The 25,866-nt window shown below is 47.5% G+C and overlaps 1 protein-coding gene across 5 annotated transcripts; it reads left to right on the forward strand.

Moving 5' to 3' along the window:
* Positions 1-291: 291 nt before the first annotated feature.
* On the forward strand, positions 292-25,797 carry GJB1 (gap junction protein beta 1). 5 transcript variants are annotated; one of them, XM_083595665.1, is made up of 2 exons: positions 292-480; positions 23,838-25,797. In XM_083595665.1, exon 2 carries the CDS (start codon positions 23,850-23,852, stop codon positions 24,684-24,686), a length of 837 nt encoding a protein of 278 aa, XP_083451791.1. In that variant the 5' UTR covers positions 292-480; positions 23,838-23,849; the 3' UTR covers positions 24,687-25,797. The 5 variants fall into 5 exon arrangements, with proteins under 5 accessions (XP_083451791.1, XP_083451789.1, XP_083451788.1 ...); XM_083595663.1 differs by lacking the exon at positions 292-480 and adding an exon at positions 11,933-12,021; XM_083595662.1 differs by lacking the exon at positions 292-480 and adding an exon at positions 15,316-15,423.
* Positions 25,798-25,866: the final 69 nt, after the last annotated feature.

Genomic DNA, 25,866 nt, shown 5'->3' on the forward strand with positions numbered 1-25,866 from the left:
TGCATCCATCCCCACACTTCCAAATCTCTCTTAATTCCATTCCACATTGGTGTATAATTATCTTGAAATAAATTTATATTCTTCGGGGTTAGCCAAATTCCCAAATATTTCACTTTCTTTACTACTTCTCGCTTTCAGGCCAAGGGAGCCGGTGTTTTCCAGGTCATGAGGACAGCATGACTAAACCACTTCTGGCACAATGCGACACCGTGACAGAAGCCAGAGTGCACAGAAACGCTGTTTACCTTCCCGCCGCAGCAGTACCTATTTATCTCCTTGCACTGACATGCTTTCAAACTGCTGGGTTGGCGGGAGCTGGGACAGAGCAACGGGAATTCACCCCATCACAGGGATTCAAACCGCTGACCTTCTGATCAGCGAACCCAAGAGGCTCTGTGGTTTAGACCACAGCACCACCCGGCACCTTCCCCACCCTACTCCAAATGTTAAAAATGTGGCACTTACTGTAACAACTTCATTGTGAGTACCAGCACTTTTTTATCTTTTTTAAAAAGCACTGCCAAGAACTATAATAAAATGGGGGGGGTGTTGGGGGAAGGATAGTACCTCTAATGGGATATGTTGTGCCTTTTGTCCACCTTTGGTCCCCACTTTGCACTCAGCTCTCACCTGTGGCTCCTAGAAGCTGTCAGCATGTGACAGCGGCCACACCCCACAAACAGCTTCAACTGGCCAGCTAAGCCTGGTAGCCAAGGAGTCTTAAACTCTCATTGAGTTATGGACCTCCCCTGCATGTGAAGACAGACTCCAGTGGATTGAGTAGACAAGAGTGGGTCCATTGATCAAGAAGGCAGTTTCTGCACATGCTATAGGGGGAGGTGAGGGGCAGATGGGGCTCGTCCACCTGGGAAAGTAGCCCATCAAGGAGAACTCTGATCCTAAACCTCCACTGCCTTGTGGAATATATTCGGGAGAAGAAAAGGCTATGGAGTAAACCCCCCACAAATCCAGAGCAGAGTCCCTAAGGCATTTGACTGGCACCCTGCATTCCTCCTTCCAGCAACTCCTGCAGCCAAGCTGGTGGCAAAGGGATTGCTTTCCTTTCCTTTGGACCACATCAGTGAGGCCGAGAGGAGAGTCTTGTCATCTGGGAAGCTCAGGAACGTCCTCCATACACACTGCCCGGGCCCCAGGGAGGTCACTTCAGTGCTGCTAACGCAGCAAAAACAAGGTTTGACTTCACCCCTCTGGAGGCAGACTTCATTGTCTCCCGAGACAGACGGATGCCAACAACAAGAATGAAATCCAGACAGTAAGGAGAGTGGGAGGCTCATTAATGAAACAATGCCTGTGAACCTCTGTTCTCCATTGAAAACAGGTGCAACAATTTTTAAGCCCTCTCCTTTTTTTGCAGTAAACATTCCTCAGTCAATATTTGTTGTTATCAAGAACAGAATCAGCCTCCATGTGCCAAATGACGTCAGGTGCTAAGTGCTTCAAGTTCCTGAAGTCAAAGGCCTTGCTGTTGCTGGCATCTGTCTGTTTTGGGAGACAATGGAGGGATGCACCTTCTGGTCAAAACATTAGAGGCTTGCAGCACCTACTGTGGCTGTAGAGACCGACACAGGAGAGACATGTTTTGTTGCAGCCGGGGCAGATGAAGGCGTCCGGTTGTATTATGGTGCAGGTGTATTATAGTGTTTCTTTTCTTTCTGCTCCTCCCAGCGGGCATTGCTCCGCTGGTCGCTACCATAGATGCATGACCTGACAGTCTGTCTCCAGACACTGCAGTCGTCTGCAAGAGATTCCACATGGTGGGGTTGATTTTGCTAGCTTTCCAGGGACAGATCTGCTATGAAACTAATGAAGCTTAATCTTCAGGGCCCCTAATCCCAGAGGGGCCCCAGAAGTGACTTTAGTCCACGTTGCTTAAAAACATTGGATCTAGTACAGTGGTACCTCGGGATGCGAACGGGATCCGTTCTGGAGCTCCGTTCGCATCCTGAACAGAACGTAAGACACGACTGCGTGTCTGCGTGTGCGCAGGTCACGTTTCGCCGCTTCTGCGCATGCGCCTGACACCATTTTGACCGTCTGCGCATTCACGAGTGGCGAAACCCGGAAGTAACATGCTCCATTACTTCCAGGTTGCCGCAAAGCGCAACCTGAAAATACTTATCCTGAAGCGTATTTATCCTGAGGTATGACTGTAGATGCAATTTGAGTCGCACGACTCAAACTGATTTATTTTCTGTTGTATATATTTCAACAATCCCCAAGTTTGAGAGTCAGCAGCACAGATTTTGTGAAGCTTGTTGTGAACAATCCCATTGAAGAAGATAACAGTGGTTCCCCAAACCTTGTTGCTGGTTGCAAAGGGGCCCCATAACAGTTCAAGCTTCAGGGCCCCAAAAATGTAGGTCCACCACTGCAGCCTTCATGTCACGTTTACAGACGTCTTTGTAAAGCACAGCTGGCCTGAAGACAGCTCCCCATAGAGCTCTTCCTTGGGGATCCTTCCATCCTCCATTCCGTGTACATGACTAAGCAAGCATAGACATCACTGAGACAGGAGTGTGAACATGTTGGGAATGTGGACTTGGGGGAGAACACCATTGTTTGAGACTCGGTTATGCCATGTGATGCCCAAAATTTTCACAGGGTGCCACTGAAATGTGAAAACCCAAAGTCTGTGACTGGTTCTCGTTCATGCAACCAATACCAAAGCGGTCTATGCAGTTGTCCCATGTATGATAGTCCTTGACATCTCTGGCCTTGAAATCTCCCAGCAGGAATAGGTGTTCCCAGTCTGAGATCATCCTGACAGTCTGGTCTAGTTGCTCATAGAACTGATCCTTGGACTGCACATTAGAGCTCGTTGCAGAAGTGAAAATCCTCAAAATGTTAACTAGACTAGAGGTGTTTGAGAGGTGGAGGAAAAGTAAGCATTCTGAGCCTTCAGTCGGCAGTTCAGAAGAGAGTTCCTCACTGTGAAGCCTACACTGTGGATACATGGCTCTTCTGGGTGGCCTCCTTGCCAGAAAAAGGTGTAGCTCTTCTCTCAGAGGCAGCCATTTGAAGTGAGTAGCCTCCTGTAGAGTGACAAAGTCAATGTTGACAGATTTCAGCTCACGGTCAATGGTGGTCATCTTCTATGAGTCGTTGACCTGCAGCAAGTCGGTGGACAAGCCAGGAAACATGGTCCTGACATTCCAGCTTGTTAGTTGCAAGAAGGTTTGTTTCTTTTCTTTTTTGCCCAGTGCAGAAGTTTAGTCCGCTTGCGGAGTGATACTCTGGTCTCCAGGCACCCATTGCAGCAGGCAGACAGTGGCAGGTCAGCAGTTTATTGACCAGAAGCTGCCTGGCTTATGGTGGGCAGTAGTTGACTAGTGAGACAACAGTGTGATGAGTCAACAGTGTGATACAGCAGCAAAAAAAGCTAATGCTATCCTAGGCTGCATCAACAAAAGTCTAGTGTCCAGATCAAGGGAATTACGCTAATAGTACCACTCTGTTCTGTCTTGAATACTATGTCCAATTCTGGGCACCACAATTTAGGAAGGATTTTGGCAAGCTGGAAGGTGTGCAGAGGAGGGCAACCAAGATGATCAAGAATCTGGAAACCAAGCCTTATGAGGAATGGTTGAAGGAGCTGGGTATGTTTAGCCTGGAAGAGAGGCGACTGAGAGGAGATATGATAGCCATCTTCAAATATCTCAAGGGCCGTTGCATGGAAGAGGGAGCAAGCTTCTTTTCTCCTGCTCTGGAGGGTAGGATTCGAGGCAATGGCTTCAAGTTACAAGAAAGGAGATTCTGACTAAACACCAGGAAGAGCTTTCTGACAGCAAGAGCTGTTTGACAGTAGAACGGACTCCCTTGGGAGGTTGTGGACTCTCCTTCCCTGGAGGGTTTTAAGCGGAGGTTGGGTGGTCATCTGTCATGGAGGCTTGAGCTGAGATTCCTGCATTGCAAGGGATTGGACTAGATGACCCTTGGGGTCCCTTCCAACTCTAAGATTCTATTATTCTATGAGACACAATGATCTCTCCTACCAATGAAGGCAACCTATATCATTTGTAGCTTACTCCAATCAGGTTGAGCTTATAGCTCATAACCGCTGCCTCTTGTGTTGTTTTTGCTTTGTTAGCCGCACTGAGGTGACCCCTCAGGGGCACAAGTTTGGGCAGTGCGTAAGGAGATCCTGGGCTGCCCAGATGGCAAGACCCCTCTCTCTTGGCCTCACTGATGTGGTCCAAAGGGAAGCAGAGCAAGACATTTGCCACCAGCTTGGCTGCAGGAGTTGCTGGAAGGAGGAATGCAGGGTGCCAGTCAAATGCCTTAGGGACTCTGCTCTGGATTTGTGTGGGGTTTACTCCATAGCCTTTTCTTCTCCCGAATATATTCCACAAGGCAGTGGAGGTTTAGGATCAGAGTTCTCCAAGCAGGGCTCTGCGTGTTGGAAGCAACGAAAGAGAAAGAGAGAAAGGAGCAGAAAGGAAAGGAGGAGAAAGAAAGTTCCTGGGCAGACAGCTGAGGTTTCTTGAGTGTCAAAAGGTTCTCAGTTGGCAAGATAAAAAACATAACCCTTTATACCAGCTGTGGGCTTAAAAATTAAACCAGAAACAAAACAACAACAACTCTTACATTCCTGGCTGTGATGAGAGGGTTAAGAAGTTTTATGTGGTGCCAATTAGGAAGTGTTTGTCTAAAATGTTTGCAAAATGACTTTTAAAAATGCTTCTTATCTTGCAGGGGAAGAGAGATTATTATATCTTCTGGGCTGGGCTAGCAACAGCCAGAAACTATGTGATTAGTAATTGGCAGGGAGGAAGGAGCGATATTCCGGTGACCATGTGCTGGCTTAACACTTCTAGAAGGATTCTGATGCTTTACAATTTACAAATGATAAGGGAAGGGTGGCAGAGGTTTACAGTGAAAGGAGATAGCCGTCAATGGGCTCCCAGGAGGTGTTGCGACTCAACGTGCTTAGAACTTTTGGTCTGCGTGAGTCCTGTAATGACTCATGAGCAAAAGCTGGGGTTTTATATTCTGTCGGGTGGGGACCAAAGGTGAACAAACTACTCCAGAAGGAACTCAGTGCCCCCCCCCCACCAGAGCTAATACCCTTCCCTTAACACCCCATAAACCCCAGCTTTGGCAGTAAACCCTGAGGAACAATTCCTACTCACTGCCTTGTGAGACATCTTCAGGAGAAATAAAGGCTAAGGAGTAAACCCTAAGGCGGTTGAATGGTGCCTTATATGGCCTTTTCTGGGAAAGTAGCCCATCTAGGAGAACTCTGATCCTAAACCTCCACTGCCTTGTGGAATATATTCGGGAGAAGAATATATTCTGCTTGGCGGAATAAGGGAAGCTATTAAACCTTACTTCTTTCTGTCTCTTACCTGGCAAGTCCACTAGCTAGCAAGACCCTCCTTCCCCTATCCTCTGATTTCAGCCCAGTCAAGTCCCTCTTTCCTGGGGAGACTAGCTCTCTTTCTTCCTTTTGCTATGCTCATTTCTTCATCCTTGTTGTCTTGCCCCAAAATCTCAGATCCCTCTTTCCTTAGTATCCATACCCCCTCCCTAAAAAACAACAACAGGCCGTTGCTGCTCTCAGCCAATGCTGCAAAATAACAACAACAACAACAACAACAACAACAATTTATTATTTATACCCCGCCCATCTGACTGAGTCTCCCCAGCCACTCTGGGCAGCTTCCAATCGAGTGTTACAATATTTAAATATTAAAAACTTCCCTAAACAGGACTGCCTTCAGATGTCTTTTAAAGATAAGATAGCTACTTATTTCCTTCACATCTGAAGGGAGGGCGTTCCACAGTGCGGGCGCCACGACCGAGAACGCCCTCTGTCTGGTTCCCTGTATCCTCACTTCTCACAATGAGGGAACCGCCAGAAGGCCCTCGGCGCTGGATCTCAGTGTCCGGACTGAACGATGGGGGTGAAGACGCTCCTTCAGGTAAACAGGACCGAGGTCGTTTAGGGCTTTAAAGGTCAGCAACAACTCTTTGAATTGGGCTCGGAAACATACTGGGAGCCAATGCAAATCTCTCAGGACCGGTCTTATGTGGTCCTGGCGGCCACTCCCAGTCACCAGTCTAGCTGCCGTATTCTGGATTAATTGCAGTTTCCGGGTCACCTTCAAAGGTAGCCCCACGTAGAGCGCATTGCAGTAATCCAAGCAGGAGATAACTAGAGCATGCACCACTCTGGTGACACAGTCTGCAGGCAGGTAGGGTCTCAGCCTGCGTACCAGGTGGAGCTGGTAGACAGCCGCCCTGGACACAGAATTAACCTACGCCTCCATGGGCAACTGTGAGTCCAAAATGACTTCCAGACTGCGCACCTAGTCCTTCAAGGGCACAGTTACCCCATTCAGGACCAGGGAGTCCCCCACACCCGCCCACCCCCTGTCCCCCCAAAACAGTACTTCTGTCTTGACAAGATTCAACCTCAATCTGTTGGCCGCCATCCATCCTCCAACCGCCTCCAGACACTCACACAGGACCTTCACTGCCTTCACTGGTTCTGATTTAAAAGAGACGTTGAGCTGGGTGTCATCTGCATACTGATGAACACCCAGCCCAAACCCCCTGATGATTTCTCCCAGCGGCTTCATATAGATATTAAAAGGCATGGGGGAGAGGACAGAACCCTGAGGCACCCCACAAGTGAGAGCCCAGGGGTCTGAACACTCATCCCCCAACACCACTTTCTGGACACGGCCCAGGAGAAAGGAGCAGAACCACCGTATAAGAGCTCCCAGCCCCTCTAGATGGTCCAGAAGGATGTTATGGTTGATGGTGTCAAAGGCCGCTGAGAGATCCAGCAGAACTAGAAAACAGCTCTCACCTTTGTCCCTCGCCTGCCGGAGATCATCAGCCAGCGTGACCAAGGCAGTTTCAGTCCCATGATGAGGCCTGAATTGGAAGGGATCCAAATGGTCCGCATCCTCCAGGTGTGCTTGGAGTTGTTCAGCAACCACTCGCTCTATCACCTTGTCCAAGAATGGAAGATTTGAGACTGGGCAATAGTTGGCCATACTGGCCAGGTCTAAAGATGTTTTTTAAGAAGCGGTTTAATGACCGCCTCTTTCAGCAGGTCTGGGAAGGCTCCCTCACAGAAAGAAGCATTCACCACCCCGTGAAGCCCATTGCCCAGCCCTTCCCGGCTAGTTTTTATCAGCCAGGATGGACAAGGATCAAGGAGACAGGTGCCAGCTTTCTTCTAAGATTTTTACCTACAAACTTCCTTGATCACTAAATCTCTACCCAAACTCCCTTCCCCACAACAACCACCCAAGCAACACCTTCACCCCAGGTCCCCTCCTTCAACCAACACCGCCTTTTTCCCTGACCACATTCTAGTTTTTATTCTCAAACATGCTTTTAAGAATCAGTCTCACATTGCTTTAAAACCCTTTAAAACTTAGCTGGTTGTTTTATGAAGGTCTGTAAACGTGCTAATTCTCTCTTGGTGTAATATATGTACTTTTGATTTATCTATTGTCTGTGTCAACCCTGGAGTCAGCAGTGGAAGAAGCCTCTGGGGCTCCTGGGGCAGCATGTCCAGGGGCAGGGGCGAGCCGCCCATAGGGGCAGGGTGCACTGCGGGGCCTCCGGAGTCTACCTGCCTCCTCCCACTCAGCCGCCCTACAGCTGGAGGGGAGGCAGCAGGCAGCGGGGAGCCTGCATGCGCCCAAGCCACCACGTCTCTCCCAGGCATGCTGCAGGCCCTGCGGTGAGTGTCGCCCCGCATTTTGTCACCCCCCTCAGTGGTAATACCTGGGGCGGCCTGCTCCCACCACACACCCCTACCTTGGCCCCTGCCTGGAGTGGTCCAGGTTTCAATGTCAAAAGAACCACCCCTCAACAAATGCATCTAAATTGCATGTAAGAACTGCACACAGGGATGCTCAATAATGGACCCAACATAGGCTGAATCTAGACACATCATAGAAGCATTTCGGTTAAATGCATTGTAAAATTTGTAAGAGAAATCGGGTAGGCAAAAACAGGATTCCACAGTGTGTTGTAAACAAAATCTGCCCTTATAGAGTTTTTTTTAGGTTCTCCATCGGTAGGAGAAAATAACAGAGGCCAACCAGATAATACTGAGAAGCAAAGCAGGTTGTAAGCCTGATCTTTATTAAACTGGGTGCTCACACCCCCACGCAGGAGGGAGGAGGAACCCCAAACATTGGTGTGCAAGCTCTTATATAGACTTTTGAAATTGCCACCCTGTAGCTCAAGACCACCACCCCCCCAATACATCATACAAACATCACTGAAGGGCAGTCTACAGCAGAAATCCTGTCTGCCAGATACCTGATAATGGTCACTGATTGCATTTACATGGGCAGTCTGGTCATTCTTTTGTGATGGTAAATACTCAGTTCCTGAATCCAGGTCACAGGCTCACCCTATTCATACACAGATACACCCTTAAGACAGGATTTGTGATCAAAGAGACAACAGGAGGTTTTCCCATTTCCTTCCCCCTTGCAGAGAAATGTTTGAGGTCAATTTGGGAGAGTAAAAAATGTCTGCAGGATTGTTCTCCAGGTCTGTTTCAGACACATGGTTTATATACTTATGTGTTTGCTTGGTACATTTATGAACATTTATTATATATATAAGGCCTTAAAAAAAATTATTACAGTGTCATCTGGTGTCACAGTGTATACATATAAATACATAACACATATAAATACTTAACACATTGAAAGTGTTGCCAATGTAGTTAAGTCCTAGTTTAACCTCCATGTGAGCTTTGTGAAGGCAAAGGCCCATCATCGTAAAAACTCCCAGCAGATAAACTGGAACAGATGCTCAGTAACAGACAGGACACAGTGTAACCTACATGTAATATCTGGGAATGCAAATCAGGATGAAGGCTCAATAAGCAGGGTCTCTGAAGGCACCCTTTGAATAACTGCAGCAAGGAGTGAGGGGAGACTGGCTACAGGGTGGTGATGGGATGGGGTGCAAGGTGAATAAGCTGCCTTCTCCCCCTTTTGCTTAAACTGCAAGTTTCCCTTTTTCTCTCTGCACCCTGAATAGAAACTGCATTTTCTGTCTTTTCCCAGCATAGCACCCATCTCTGGGCCTCTTCCTTCATTCTCACTTGGCACGCAACAGCAAGAATGAGAAGGCCTTCGGGGAAAGACCAGGAGTCTTCAGAGAAAGAGCAACAGTAAGTCAAAGTAAATCAGGAATAGGTCACACCTGCCTGATATAGACAGCAGGCCAGGCTAAAAATGCAACTTTGCTTAGGGTTACCCATTGTCATGGCATTTTGCATGTGCGGATAGGAGCATGTATTTATTAACCAATGAAAATGGACACATGTGTTGCTCACATTTCAAGTAGCCAATGCATGTTCAATACATGTTGTGTTTCATGTGAAAACTCTGTAGAGAAACCATATAAATCTCAGCCTTAGATGGCAAACAGGCTTTTGGTGTCAGTCTTCTGTGCCTTTCTTGCTGCAGCTTGAAATAAACTTTTTACTATGTTTCTACCCCTGGAAGTGATTATTGGCTTTTGGATCACCCCAGGAACAGGGACATGTGCCCCAAACCACTTCAGTGCTGGTGTGCGCATTCTGCCATTTTTAATTTTTTAAAAATATACTTTATTGAAATTCATATATAACATAAATAATGTACACAACTGTCGCAGGAACCCCCCCCAATCATTCAGTTTGTACAAACTTGACACACACACACACTACATACGCTACACTTCTGTTATAAATTGATAGAAAATCAACCATACATTGGATCTGCACCGTTCCACTTTTATTTTACTCCATGAAGGAAGGACTACAAAATGGGGAAGAGTTGATACAGGCCAGCCATAATCCCTTGAGCATACCAGCACATACACAGGAGGCCCTGCCCAGTTGCTATGCCAACCCTGATAGTCCAAGCAGAAGACCATCAAGGTCACAAAGAACTTGCATATAGGAGTGGATTCAGCACGGAGTGGAACAAAGGACAATGATCAGCTCTTCCCTCTGGGGGTAGGAAACAGCAAACTCCCCTTTGTCACCTGGAAAGTACTCATGGGGAGGGGGAAAGGAGGGAACCAGCCAGGTGACAAGATACTCAGGTTACCTCCACAACTCCTCCCTCAACCCCTCCTTTTTGTGATGTAGTTGTGATGTAGTCTTAGGGGTGTAGTTTGGGGAATTAGTAACTAATAAAAGGTGGGGTCTTATTTTGTTCTGGACTTCCATTTTGCTTCATCTTGTTGTGGGTGGGAGTCCTTTCGCGACAGTATTCAATAAAGGCCAAGCCTACAGGCTGCTGTTTTGCTCCAAGTTATCCTGGTTGGTGTCTTTGTTTTTGTCCAAGGAAGCCCTCGGATTTCTCTGTTAACACATCCTTGAATGAACAAAAATATAAACAGAATCGTATGAACAAAAACCACATACAAAGAGTCCTCTATATGTTTAGAAAAATTAAATTTAAGTTAGATTTATGCTTTCTCTTTTTTTAAAAAAATCTTTTTACTAACATAAATTAAAATAAAGGAGAACAGCGCATTCTGCCATTGTGCTGCAGAGGTTTGGTCATTATTTCAAACCACTACAATAAAGTTCAGATAGAATAAACACCTTAGTTCAGGAAGGCACAAGAGGATGTAAAGTCTGGTTAATGAGTAGAGTCATGGAAGCTATAAAAGACAAGAAAGCTTTATTTGGGAAGTAGAAGGATTGCTCAGACTAGGAAAACAAATCTTGTCAAAACAAATCTTAGGTTGATAATGAAGCATGTGGAGAAAAGAATTCCTCAGCAGATTGTTAAAAACATTAAAAACAAGCAACAAATGTGTCATTTAAATACATTGTGAGCAGGAGAGCACCCAAGGAACTGGCCCAGACTGTGAGGTGACAAAGGTGTGACATGATTGGCACGCACAGGAGGCTGCCTTTACGCACACTCAGATCCTTTGTCAATTGAGTTCAGTGTCACCAGCAGTGACTCTATGGGATTTCAGGCAAGGAGTATATTCTGGCCCTACCTCTAGATGTTGGGGATTGAACCAAGGAACTTCTGAAAACCATATGTTGTTCTACTTCTAAGCTATGGCTAAGGAGATGGCAATGAAGTTGGGTGAATTCTTCACTGCAGATAGCTGTGCCTGAACCACTTTTTCAGGGAGATCTTATCATTTTTAAGCAAATGAAAGAGGTGACAAAATGTGACATTTTAGGGCAAACTGGCTCATGGATTTTTTTTAAAGGTTACTTTGCCCAGATGGCACAAACCTGGGCAAGAGCTTTGTGAAAGAATCCAGATGTGAAATTACTGATTTTTAACAAAAAATATATATGCAACTCTCCACTAAAATCTGACAGTACATTGAGACTGGAAGATAAGCAACACAGATATTTCAAGGAAAGGGTCATAACTCAGTGCTAAAGTATCTTCTTTGCAAACAGAAGGTCCCAGGTTCAACTTCCCACACTGGAATCTCCAGGGAGAGCTGAGAATGTCTTCTGCCTGAAACCCTGGATAGCTGCTGCCAATCAGTGCAGGCAATACTGAAGGACCCAATATGCTTGACTCTGCAAAGGCAGCTTCCTGTATGCCTACGTGTCATGGGCCCTTTTAGCCCTCATTAGGAGACTTCAAGTCTTGCTTGGCTTTGTCTACCAGCACCCTCGGCAGCCCCCAGTAGGTGCTATCCTGCCCAGCAGTCACCTGGCACCTGTCCATTGCACGAGGGCCATCCGGCCTATTTGGGTGGCTGTTTTAACTTTCTCCCAGTTCTTGGGTGAGTACAGGGTGAGCTGTACTTGTTACTAAAGGCGATAAGTACTTTGGCACCCCGCCTGCCCTGCCCTTCCTTAACTGAGGCAGGGAGGGACAAATAAAATCATTGCCTTCTATGACACCAAAGCGTTGCAGAGAGGGCACTGCCCAAGAAAGGCATAGTTAGACACAGGATCCACCCCGCGAGGCAGCACCAGTTCTGTGCCCATCAAAGCTAGAGGACAGTGCAGAAGAAACCGGGAACCTTTTTCTGGCAAGTTTTTTTTCCTACCTCTTTAGGGGAGGGAGGGATCCTCCCACTCAGCTGTCAACAGCTGCCCACAAGGAGTAGTTACGGCCACCAACATGGATGGCTTTAAAAGAGGACTGGAGAAATGCATGTAGGGCAAGGTTATCGATAGCTGCTAGCCACAATGTCTAGGGTCTGCCTCCACTGTCAGAGGCAGATGCCTCTGAAAACAAGGTCTTGGAATTGCAATTGTATTGAGGAGCTATGAAGCTCAGGTCCAGAATCTGATTGGCTGCTGTGAGAACAGGGGGGCTGGACTAAATGGGCCACTGGCCTGATCCAGCAGCCAGGCTCATTGTATGTCCTAGCTGCTTTTCCTATGCCTGCCTTTGCCATAGGTGCTCAGAGTCACTGCCACGGTCACACCACAAACTTGATTGGGCCTTTTGTGCAATAAGGATTGATGTTCCTCTCTCTGTTGTCCTCAACCAGCCGACCACCCTGCAGATGAAATGGGTTGTGGGCCAGGTTGTGAGGCTGGGGCCGCTTCCACATTGCTTATGGAGGCACAGGCTGGCTTTGACAATGCAAAATACTCCATGCAGAAGCATAGGCAGCTGGTTTCTTAGAATGAGACCTGTTGGCACTTAAGCCTGACTGGAAAACAGCTCCTCCTGGGCATAGTCGGCCAACTGGTGCCAAAGAAGGACAGAACTTTATGTATGCAACAACAGCAGCAAGAATACTTATTGCAAAGTATTGGAAGACACAAGATCTACCCACCCTGGAAGAGTGGCAGATGAAGGTGATGGATTATATGGAATTGGCGGAAATGACTGGCAGAATCCGAGACCTGGGAGAAGAGTTGGTGGAAGAAGACTGGAAGAAATTTAAAGACTATCTGCAGAAACACTGTAAAATTAATGAATGTTAAAATGATGTTGGATTGAAAATAAGTGGCATTAGCAACAAAGTTAATAAGAATATGCAAAAATGAATTGATAATGGATGAAAATATAGAGTTATAATATGTTAAGATATAGAGTTAAGATAAACGAAAGAGGGTAAGGATTTGCTGATTTGATTATTTAAATGGGGGGAGGCATACAATTTGGACAGGAAAATTGGCTTCCAGGTGGAAAAATCTAAATTAGAAACAGAAGTGCTAGAACCTAAAACTAAAATCATGTCAAAAATGTATAACTTGCTGCTGAAATGGAATACACAGGATGAAACGGTTAAGTCAGCTATGATTAAATGGGCACAAGATCTTGGACATAACATCATGTTTGCTGATTGGGAACAGTTATGGACCACAGGTATGAAATTCACGGCATGTAATGCCTTAAGAGAGAATATTATGAAAATGATATACAGGTGGTACATAGCCCCAGTCAAGCTTGCAAAAATATATCACTTGCCCGATAATAAATGCTGGAAATGTAAGGAAGTTGAAGGTACATTTTTTCACCTATGGTGGACGTGCCCAAAGATTAAGGCCTTCTGGGAAATGATTTATAATGAAATGAAAAAGATACTTAAGTATACCTTCCTGAAAAAACCAGAGGCTTTTCTCTTGGGCATAGTCGGCCATCTGGTGCCAAAGAAAGACAGAATTTTCTTTATGTACGCTACAACGGCAGCAAGAATACTTATAGCAAAGCACTGGAAGACTCAGGATCTACCCACTCTGGAAGAATGGCAGATGAAGTTGATCGACTGTATGGGACTGGCAGAAATGACCGGCAGAATCCGCGACCAGGGAGAAAAGTCAGCAGAAGAAGATTGGAAGAAATTTAAGGACTATCTACAGAAATATTATAAAATTAATGAATTTTGAAAAGATGTTGGTTTGAACTTTGGTGGGGACTAGCTGTTATGATAAAGATAATGGGGATTATAATGGTTTATGTTATTAAATTTAAAAAAAGCTGAATGGAAAATAAGGTTTTATTTTAAAAGGAATGTTAAGAGATTAGGATTTGCTGAATTAATAAGGTGAACTAGAGAACAAGAAGGGGAGGTATGAGGAAGTCAAAGAAATATGTGATTGAAAAACTGTTATTGAAACTGAATTGTTTTTAATATTTTTCTTTTTCTCTTTTTTTGTGTTTATATAAAATTGGAAAATCTAATAAATATTCATTTAAAAAAAATGATTATTTAAATGGGAATACAAAAAGGGGAGGTGTGAGGAGGCCAAGGAAACAAGCTAATGAGTTTAAAGTTACAAAAAACGGATTTGTTTTTAATTCTTTTTTATCTATTTGTTTTTTGTATTTCGTATTTTTATTCTTTTTTCTTTTTTATGTATTTTTGTATGCTCTCGTTTTTGTATCTTTTTCTTTCTATATGACTTTTTCTATTTTGTAAACCTATGTTTTTGTAAAACCTCAATAAATATCTTTTTTTTAAAAAAAGAAAGAAAACAGCTCCTCCGAGACAGGAGTTCAGCCTCTCCACCTACTATGGAGGAAAAGGAAAGAGGCACTCTTCACATGCTCAGGAGACAGTATTAAAATGTTATGTCTCTGGAATTGATCCCTGACATCCAGAGCAGGTTCTGGGGTAAATTTCAAGCCCTGAGGAAGGTTACTGGCCAGCTATCGCAATGGGCAATGATTCTGCCATCATTCTCTGGTGTCTGTGTTGAAGCACACTTGATCCAGCTGTGCCCAGACAGTGAGCCTAGTGCAAAGGTATTGCTTGCTTTGCCTTCTCCGGGTCTTGTGACCTTTGGGCTGTTTCAACAGCTGTTAGCGGAACCTTGGAGTGGGGCGTCTTAGTACACGTGAGTTAATGTTTACATACAGAATTGGCTTTTGCAAGAGTTTGAAAGGCTTGTGGGGGCACAGTATTTGGTTTGTGGCGTTCACAGCTAATTGCAAAAACTGCTTCTAGGGTGTATGGACACGGGGTGGGTTGGAGGAATTAACCCAGGAGTCCATCTTCCTGTTTTGAAGCAGGTGCTGCCAACTCAGAGAGGTGTGGGCACATAGTGCTCTGTTCACAGCTGGCACCTTCTGGGTCCTGCATGGGGGAAAGGGAGCATTTGGCCCATGAAACTCTGCCGCTGCTGCCACCACTGTGTCTGGCAGAGTCAGGGTGGGGAGCATCTGCCCAAGGCATCTGACCCAGATGAGTGGGCACTGCTCCTGCAGAAATCTCTGGGCTGAACTGGCAGTGCCAACCACACATCCTTATGCTATGTGCCTCTTGTGCTTTATATGGGCAGGAGGCGGCAAAGAAGAGGCGAAGTCAGGGTGGGCAAAAGAGTCTCTCCTCCTTCCTTTGGTTTTCCCTAGATGGAAAGAGGGAGGGAAGTGGGAGGGGCTGCCCCAAGGTATAAACAGCTCAGCTGGGGCAGCTGGGCTGAAGCTTTTTGCAGAAAGGTTATGCTGGTGACTGTCCTCTGATTGGCTACAGGTAAGTGTGCTAGCAAGGGGCGAGGCTGGCAGAGATCCTGTGGGGCTAGGCAATGCTTTGGTTTTGTCAGTGTGTGGAGTTCCTAGGAGTTTGTGCCTACAGACTTTAACATCCAGAATCTAAACTTAATGAGGAAGACTATGTATGCATTGAAATGCAACTTTTTCTCAATTCGGATATAAGCTGGGTTTTTTTGGTGGGGGGGTGGAACACATCAAAATACAGTTATTTCATAAGCAATGGCTGGAACATTCGCAAAACAGCAGCGGGAACTTGCTTGATGCAGAGCAAATGGAAGACTGTAAACGTCCAAGTCCCAAAGTTGCATAGTCAAATCCAGACACCTGCAACCCAAATGCTCTTTCTCCCCCACCCTAACCTTTCGTTTGTTTTTCCACTACGTTTTCTGATTCATGCCATTTCGTATCTGAAATTTTCAGCGTTCAACAGAACTTCTCACATTTGAAGTTAGTGCCAGAAATTAAGCAACAGAGCAGGCTGTTGGATAAGGAGGAAATCCTCTCCTGTTCCAGCATAATGTTCCTTCTGCAGCACTGCAGAAATCAGTATTGGGTGTAAACTTTACAGCAAGCTGAGAAAGCCTCCTTTAGTGTGTGTCTGTGTTTAAAAGCCAAGTGCAAGTTTCTAGCCCTTATTGGGGCTTATGCGCTTTGGAGGCCGAGCAGTGATGGGAACTGGGCTGTGGAAGTTGAACATGACTATGCTTTGCAGCGGCAAGATTGTTATTTGTACAAGGATGCAAGGACATATATATTACCTTCTATGGAGCAATGGTTATTGAAATTAGTGGATTTGGCTGAGATGGCAAAGTTGATGTGCTTAATTAGAGGAAAATTAAGAGAAAATTTGTTGACATTTATGAATAATTGGAAACCCCTTAGGGACTTTGTGTGCAAAATAGAAAATGAGCTTGTGATATCTGGGTTTTAAGACTGAAAAAGATTTGTATATGGAAAGCAGAAGAGTTAGAGGCTATTATGGAGCTAGGGATTTGCATAAGTCTAGAAAGTTAATAGACGGAGAATTGGATGTCTTTTCTTTTTCTTTTCTTTCCTTTCCTTTCTTTTTCTATATTTTCTTTCTTTTAGTTTATATGTTTAAAAAATGCTTGTTGTTTGGTGTTAATTTTGTATATTGCTTTTTTGTTCTTTTCTCAAGTTTTAATAAAAATGGTTTAAAAAAGGGAAAAGAACACCACTATGCTTTGCCTAGCTCCTGGCCTCTCTGCCTAGCGGTCTGTAGAGAGAAAATGATAAGAAAGGGTTAAGTGTGAATGTGAACTTCAAGATTCTGCTCTCTTGTCCTTGTGAAAATATGTTTTGTCCAGAAGTGCAATTCACAGGCGCATGAAATGCATGCGTGAACTTAGGAAGCTGTCTTCCCCACCCCAAGAAATGCACACGTAACCTCCTGACTGCAACTGCTGATATATTACCATGATGTTGAAGTGGCCAGTAAACTCTGCCGTGGTGTCAGCTGGCAACAGCAATGCCTGTGCTGCTTAGGGAATGTGAATGCCCTACCTGGAAGCTGTGACAAAAACAGGTGCATTCTCTGGGGCTGTCCCAAGGCTGCTTTAAGTTGGAGCAAGCTCCAATGGGATGTTGCTTGGGCAGCATTTAGTTTTGGATAAAATGTGCAGTTGTTGCTGCTGTTTGGAAGTTTCTTGTTATATTACTAGGCATTGCTTCAATGTTTATTTAACAGGAGATGTTTGCTTGCTTGCCTTATTAACAATAGTACGACTGTTTAAATTGTGTTCTTTTTTTCTAACTATCCTTTCATTACCTGCAAATGTTGCTCTATTTTGTTCTGTATTGTGTTATGCGCCACTTTGAGCATGTGTTTACCAAAGGAAAGCTGCATACAAATAAACTCACAATTGATGAGGACGGTGCCATTTCCTATCCTGCAAGCAGTGGGTTAATGCTCCTTTGACACAGAGCCCCACCCCCTCCAAAAGCACCCTTTGCTGGGCTCAGGCTCACTGCTGGATTTGTGCTCCCTTCTCTCTTGCAAACCCCTGTCCAGTCCTGGCTGTTCTTGTCCCTCTTCTGCCACCTCTGCCAGGCCCCACCCCCCAAAAGAGCTCAGCCAAGGCTCATTGCCGTCAATGCTGACCTGTGGCGTCAAGCTCCCTGCAGCCCACCCTGGTCCTCTCCCACTAGGTAAACTCTGCCAAGGGATGGCGATTGTTCTGGCTCACAGTGAGACAAACGGCTGCTATCTTGGTTTGCATGCCGCACCCAAACACATCTGCCCTGGTTTTGCCACCGCTGTTGCTGGTGTGGCCATTTGGGAACATAAGAAGCTGCCTTATTCTGAGTCAGACCATTGGTCCACCTAGCTGAGAACTGACTACACTCCCTGGCAACAGCTTTCTAGGATTTCAGGTAGGGGACATTCCCAATGCTACCTGGAGATACTGGGGTTTGAGCATGGGCCCTTCTGCATTCCAAACAGATGCTCTACCACTGAGCTGGGGCTCTTCCTTTCTATGGCAACATAGCAAACTATTTATTGGCACTATATTAGGAACATAAGAAGCCTCAGTACTGCCTACACTGACTGGAATTTCAGACAGGGGATCTCCCCCAGATTGAACCTGGATTCTTCTGCATGCAAAGCAGATGTTGAACCACTGAACTGTGTCCTTTTACATGCAGGGCATAGTCTTCTTGGTTGCAACTCCCAAATTCCATAACTCTCACAGGAAATTTGCCTGGTCTGTTATTTCAATAAATCTTTTCCTTGGCTGCTAAAGACAGCACAGGGATGGGGAATCTCTGTGCCTCAAACCCGGCCCACCCATCAGGCAGGATGAAGCAGCTGCCTCAGGTGGCAAAAGCGCAAGAGGCAGCACCCTGCCCACTCAGACGCTTCTGGTGTGTGGTGTTGCTGCTTGTCTTCCTCACATCTGAGGCACAGAAGACAGGTGGCAGAACGCCTTGCAGAACATCCTCACCGAGTTTCAGCAAGGCAGGCGGGGGGGGGGGCGTGTTCAGATGGTGGCAGAAATGGGTGAAGGCTGTTCCTGCTGTGCCTCCTCTTGTTCCTCAGACTCCAGCCAGTGTTCTCCATAGTCAGCAGTGAAGAGAGTTGTGGTTCAGTTCCACCTAGAGGGCTACAAATTCCCCATCTGTGCCTTCTCATGCGGGTTGGGGGCATCCTTTCCTTCGACCACCAACTAGTGCTGCCATTTGATCATTTTCCCAGATCTGCTTTATTTTTCCATTGTCTAATTGCCTTGTTTTATTGGGATACATACCAACACCCAAAGTGAATGTTTTATAACAAACAAATATTCCGACTAAGCATTCGTAAAAACTTTCTGACAGAAAGAGCTGTTCTTTGGTGGAGCGGTCTCCCACAAGAGGTGGAGGACTCTCCTTCCTTGGAGGTTTTTAAAGAGAGGTTGGGTGGCCATCTGTCATGGATGCTTTAGCTGAGATTCCTGCATCATAGTGGGTTGGACTAGATGACCCTTGGGTCCCTTCCAACTCCTAGATTCTATGATTCCATGAACTGCGCTGTGCTCTAAGGAGACTGTTTCTGTTGGTGGAAAAGTGTATGCATTTTATTTTACTTTTTAATGTTCACTCCCATCCCCAACATGACTCACCTTTGGTTCTCAAGCAAGAGCCACTTCCTCTCCAAAGCTTTCTGGTGCCCTGAATAGGACCTTTGCTCCTTCCAGACCCATGGCCCCTTGTCCAGCTATGTTTGAACTGGTTTAATGGTTACCTTCCCACAGAAAAATCACTGTGTTATTGCTTCATTGCACCTCCACCCACCCACCTTCACTGCAAGTACTGGATTGGGATCTGGGATCAAGTTGCCATCCAGTTGGGACAGTGCTCAGTTCTTCCAGCCCCCTTGTAGCATCGCATGAACTTTGGGAGCTGTCCTCAGCCACCATTCTTCCTACGGGTCTGCATTTGAAAGGTCTTAGCCCACAAATACTCCAGACACAGAATCCATTTGCTGCCTTGAGTTGCTTGATAAGTCCTTCATGCAGTGCCTGATTACCAATAGGCAGAGTAGGTGCTGGTCTATGGGCCCCACAATGGAGCAAAACAATATTGATTTGATCTTGAAAGAGCAAAATGTACTAGGAGATAATTAGCAAGGCTCAACCCCCCCCCCAGGATTTTGACTGCCTAGGGGCCTCCACAGGGTTTAATCCGGCACTGCCTCCATGCCCAGCCCCCAGCCCAGCACCTGCCAGCAGTTGCCCCAGTTTCTGTCCCTGTGATTTTTCCCTGCGTTCACCCCTTCATGCATGTGGCAGGAATCTCTCTTGGACCGGGTTTATGCTCTGTGAGCTTATTCCGCAACAAAGCTCTTCTGCCCAGCAGTTACCTCCTGTGCTCTAGGCAGGCAGCTCTGTCTGTTGAGCTCATGAAGGGCAGTGAGTGTGTGGGCGGGTGTGTGGGCGGGTGTGGTGTGTGGGTGTGTGAGTGTGTAGGGAAGGATGCACTGGAACAGGGTTCGGTTTCCTAACTCAAAGGACTGAAGGCATCATTGTGCTCTGACAGGCTTGGCACCGGATTCCGGTACTGACTTTGCACCCCGGAAGGAGACGCAAATCACCATCCCTTTTCGTGGGACATGGTACAGCTGACGCCAAAAGGCGTCATGGCTGAGGCAGCTGGCGTGTTGAGCATCCTCCCTTCTGACCCCCGGGGGCAGCAACTAGCAGCCTTAACTCTTCCTTCTCCCACCCCCACCCCCTTCCTCCAGGGCCATTGCAGATCTTTCCAAGGCATGCCTGTGTGCACTGGCCTGAGAGCAGAGCGGCCGCCTCCAGTCAAACTCCTGGCTCCTTCTTCCACAAAGTTTAGCGCCCCCAGCTTCTATCCTTTGATGTCCAGAGGGGAGAGGTCACTGTGTGGGGTCTCTGGCCCCTGGCAGAGCCTGGGACCAGGTGCTGGTGCTTGGTTAGAACGGCCTGGAATGCCGTACACAGACACTTTGTTTGGCAAGGGTGGGCGGAAGTCCGGGCGCTTGGTCTGAATTCTAAAGTGTGTTGTTTGGGGGCCGATAAAGGCCTCATTGTATGCAAAGCAGTTTATAAAGCAGCGTATGACTTCCCCGAGCTGGGCACAGTCTGCTGGGAGGCCTGACCCTGCAGAGGGAGCCTGCGGCTGCCTTGGGAAGGACCTGCGGCAAGGTAAAGTCCCGGCTATGAAACCTCCCCTGACCCAGATCTTTGTAGAAGCAGGAATGACTTGGTAGGTAGAAGTCTAGACTAGGGTGGCGGTGGCAGTCCTCAGTGGTGGGATGGGAAGGACCTGTCTATTTTTCCAGAAGCAAGCAAAGGGCACGGATTCAATCTAAAAAGCCGGTACCCCAACCCACTCTTCTGCAGCTCTCCTTCCCATTTTGAAGCGTCAGTGGCTGTAGCATCAGAAGAAGTGCGTAATGGCAGCTGCTTCTAGATGAGACTTAAACCTAAATGGGTGTGAAGAGATGCCCAGAAGCTGGAAAAGCTCTTTCCCAGGAATTTTTAAAAAATCAAAATGCTTTGTTTATAGCTGTATTATTCCTTAACAATCCTTAACCTTGCAAGGTTGCTCACTACAGCAATCTCTGAATAACTGCTGAACGCCTGAGGTCCAGAGAGCCTAGTTGTCCACCTAGTGAGTTTGGGGCTGTGGTGACTTCTGAACCGGGCCCTTGTTAGCTCACACGGAGTTTGCTTCTGGGGCAGGCTGGGTGATCATTGTGCCTCTTGGGTGATACTTGCACCTCTTCACCTCCTGGAACTCATCCTGTCTCTGACAGAAAGAGAACCCCCCTTTTTTTTTTGCTTGAAAGGCATTTGGGCATCTGCAGTGCTGCCTCTTTTTCTGGCTGTAGGCTTGTTCAAACACAGGTACAACCTGCCTTTGCCATGTGTAGAAATGTGTGCATGGATGAGCTTACCTGTGTTGTTTTGTGCAGCTCCACTGGTGTTCAGAGACTTTAATGCTCCATGTGAGTAACTGTTTGGCTTTACAGCTCAGCTGTTCGTATGCAGAGGCAGAAAAGGAAGCTGCCCTCTGTGGAGTCAGACCATTGGCCCATCCAGCTCAGTATTGTTGAAACTGACCGTCAGCGGCTGCCCAGCATTTCAGACAGGGCAGTCTTTCCAAGCCCTGCCTGGAGGTACCAAAAGCTGAAGTTGGAACCTACTGGATGCACACCAGGTGCTCTTCCTCTAAGCTATGGCTCTTAGAAAATCTGTGGCTCAGTGGGAGGCATCCCCTTTGCATGCCAAAGGTCCCAAGTTCAACCTTTGATATCTCTAGGTGGACCATGGTCCAAAATCCCAGAGAGCTGCTGCCAGTCAGTGCAGGTGATACTGAGCTAGATGGACAAATGATCTGACTCCCTAAGCAGCGTTCACATTTACATTCATTAAACCCTCGTTGAATGTAATGTTTGACCAACGCTTCTGTCGCTCTCCAAACCATCATGTTGAAAGGCCCATTTTGGGCTGGCTTGCACTGTGACAGAACAGAAAGTGCTGTGGACATCAGGAAAGGAGATGCCATGCATCTCTGGTCCCACGCTATGCCTGGAAAACCTTCGTTGTTTGTTTTGCACCTCATCTTTGCAAGTAAGTGAGAGAGCCAGCTAGCAAGCAAGCAAGCAAGCAGCAAAGCTTTGCCCCCAATGGAATTCAGGACCTCCCCATCAAACGCTCTGCTCTGCTGCATGTCATGTGCCTCTCATAGGAACAGTGGGAGGTGGTCAGGGAAGCAGGGAGGGAGGGAGGGAGAATAGACAGACATCATTAGGCTGTGCTGCTCCCTTGAGAAAAGATCCATGGCTAAAAAGCAGGAGACTATGAAGACACACCTGTGGGTTTCAGAGTGAACGTTTTCATTTACTATCTAGAATTGGGACAGCCCTCAGCTTTCATACAGGGTGTGAGCGGGGGGAAATGGACTGGCAGAAATTAAAGGCCCCATCTGATTTTAGCTTGGGCTTTGCCCAGTGCCATGCTGGCAGTGGAGTAGGCTAGTCCCCTCAATGATCCACTGGCGCCTCCTTCCCAAAGCCTGGGAAGCTTCTGCCCAGCTCAGGGAGGAAGGCACGATGCTTACATGTGACACCGCCCCCCCACCCCATTGCCCTTGCAAGCTGGCACCTCTGGCCCTAACTGTTCCCCTATGAACAGTTTGCCTTTGGCCCCATTCATGGCCACCATGCAGCCCCTGAAAGATTCTGCTGCCTTCCCAGGGAATGTAGCCCCCAACAAAAGCGGGCAGGGGAAAGATCTCTCCAGCTGTTTTGGCCTGCAGTTCCCATCAGCCCTGCCCAGCATGGCCCAAGACTGGAGAGATCCAAGTTGGTGAAGACTGCCTTGCAGCAGCAGCAGAGAGGGAGCCGTTGAAAGTGGTCTCCTCTGTGACTGCCTGTTGCCCAGAGAAGCCCCTCTGTTTAAAGACTTGTTTCTTGAGCCTCTGTGTTCCTGTACAAGAAGTCTCAGCCAGAACTGGCATTGCCCCTGTTCCCTTCTAGAACTGGATGTGTTGAAACAGTGTTGGAAATGTTGTGATGTGTCTGGATTGCAACTTGGCATTCCCTTGGATGATCCTAGGGGTGGCATTCAGCTACGTTTTGGTCAGAGTAGACCTGTTTAAAATAATGGACCTCAGTCATGCTCATTCCTTCCAATGGGTCTATGCTGAGTAAAAATTGTTGAGTAGCACCATTACCTTTCTCTCACTTGTTTTTCAAGGCATTGGACTGTGCAGGTCAGAGCAATTCCCATCAGACCCAAGTCCAGGTGCTAAACTCAACACGTCTTTCTTTTGAAAACAGGGATTGTGCAAACTGGGTGTCAGGCACTGCAGCTCCGCCCATTGTTAAAATGTGGCTTTTTTCGGCCACAGTGCTTGCAGGTAAAAGCTGAACTAAAGGAGGCCCTAAAATAAAACAATAAAGGTGGGCAGAGGAGCATTGACTCTTGATTTCAGAAGTCTGGCAACAGCACGGCTTTGGAGCAGTCGATACACGCCTGCCTTGCTTAGCAGAACGGAGGTAGGGAAATGGGCCTTTCTCTGAAAAATATTACTTAGGAGAATCTGCAATGCCTACACTCTCGGTCCTTCTGGCAAGTGCCGTAGCTCAGTAGGAAAGCGTTTCCCTTGTACACAGGAGGCCCCAGGTTCCATCCCCTGCATCTCCAAGTAGAGCTGGGAATGTCCTCTTCCTAAAACCCTGCAGAGCTGCTACCAGCCTGTGTAGACAATACTGAACTAGATAGACCTCTATGGCATAACTCGTGTTATGCATCCACCTGTATCCCTACCAGCAGCACGGTGGTGGTGGTTGTGGAGGAGGAGGCACCTGCACCTGCCTACATCCTGTTCTGACCCGGCTCTGCTGTTCCCTTGCAGGAGTGCGGAAGAATGAAGTGGGAAGGCTTCTATGCCCTGGTGATTGGTGTGAACCGCCACTCCACCGCCATTGGCCGCATCTGGCTCTCTGTGGTGTTCATCTTCCGCATCATGGTGCTGGTCGTGGCTGCGGAGAGCGTCTGGGGGGATGAGCAGTCGTCCTTCACCTGCAACACGCAGCAGCCTGGCTGCAAGAACGTCTGCTACGACTACTACTTCCCCATATCCCACATCCGCCTGTGGGCCCTACAGCTCATCCTAGTGACCACGCCAGCCTTGCTGGTGGCCATGCATGTGGCATACCAGCAGCACCAGGAGAAGAAGCTCCTGGTCATGACGGGCCACGGAGACCCCAAGCACCTGGAGGAGGTGAAGAAGCACAAGATGCGCATCTCGGGGTCCCTGTGGTGGACGTACATCTGCAGCGTGATCTTCCGCATCGTCTTTGAAGGCACCTTCATGTACATCTTCTACATGATCTACCCAGGGTACCAGATGATCCGCCTGGTCAAGTGCGACGTGTACCCCTGCCCCAACACGGTCGACTGCTTCATCTCGCGCCCTACCGAGAAGACCGTCTTCACGGTCTTCATGCTGGCCACCTCGGGCATCTGCATCATCCTCAACCTGACGGAGGTGGTGTTCCTGCTGGTGAGGGCCTGCGCCCGACGCGCATCCAAGAGCCACAACCCTTCATCGAAGAAGGGCTCCTTCCTGGGCCACAAGCTCTCTGAGTACAAGCAGAACGAAATCAACCAGCTGCTGACGGAGCAGGACGGCTCCCTCAAAGACATTCTCCGGCGGAACTCAGGGATACAAGAGAAGAGTGACCGATGCTCGGCCTGCTAAGGGTCTCAGGACCGGAGGGCAGGGGTGTTCACAACTTGGTTACAGCACAGCACGCCTGGTGGGGAGAGGGGGGGACGCGGCTGTGGGCCTGCCAAGTCAGATCACCATCACTCTGTCAAGCCCTCACACTGGGCTCCCTCCGATTTTCCCGTTGCCAGATGCCCCACCAGCCGTGGCCTTTTTCTCCCTACTGCTAGCCCACATAATGTCCTCCAGGCACAGTCCCTGTGGACAGGATGGCCTCTGATATCGAGAATCACACAATTTGCCCACTGCAGATCCTCTGTTGAATATGCCTCTGGTTGTGATTAACCAGGCCTCAGCAGCCTAGGGATGATTGGGTAGGCACTAAGACTCCCCTGCTGGGCCCCATTCTGGGGGTCAAAATATTGCAGAATTGGGGGGCCTGTGTGCCTTTTCCTTGTCTGGCCAGGCCCTTTTTCCTTTTGCCCTCCCAACACCTCCTGCTCTTTATCACCCTAACCTACACCAGAAAGAAAGGAAAGCAAAAATAAAAGATGCTAAACCCAAATATTATATTATTTGACATGCTTTCTACATCCTGGAAGCACTTTGTATCCATACTGCGTAGTCCAGGGAAATTTGTGGCCCAGGATTCATCGGCAGGCGGGACAAGAGTTCATGCACATTGGTCTGCGTCTTTTGAATTCTCCCTGCTGTTTCTAGCCAGCACTTCATGCTGGTTTCCACCGCCCTGGCTAGTGCTTTGGAGGAAAAGGTTTGCAGCAGCAGCAGCAGCAGCAACTCATGCAGGCCAGGGGGGGCCACCTATTTCCTGCCCCTTCCTTTCTGCATTGGGAGTGTTCCTGGGCCTTTTAAACACAACAGAGAAAAGGTAAAATGGCACTGCTTTCACTGCAACTACCTGATTTGCTAGCCAGGCAGAGGTTAAAGGATGGCGAGCCCTCCCACTGGGGGGAAAAAGCCAGCAACCCCCCACCTCTGCATCATCACTGCTGCTCTCCTTTAGCCAGGGTTCAAAGAAGATTGGGTTGGGGGCAGAGAGGTGGGGCATTCCCAGGCTATTTTCATCACCTGCTACACCTCATTTTGCCAAAGCAGTCACACAGTATTAAAGCTGGTTTTGCAATTCTCGACTCAAGAGTTGTTTTTCATCTGGGGGTTTGTCTGTTACAAATAGTAGTAAGTTGTAGGAACC

This window comes from Podarcis filfolensis (genome assembly GCF_964270895.1).
Source record: "Podarcis filfolensis genome assembly, chromosome: Z".
Taxonomy (NCBI): domain Eukaryota; kingdom Metazoa; phylum Chordata; class Lepidosauria; order Squamata; family Lacertidae; genus Podarcis; species Podarcis filfolensis.

Bases quoted from the DNA above. Each gene is read 5' to 3' on its own strand.
- GJB1 (XM_083595665.1), top strand. From the start codon at position 23,850: ATGAAGTGGGAAGGCTTCTATGCCCTGGTGATTGGTGTGAACCGCCAC.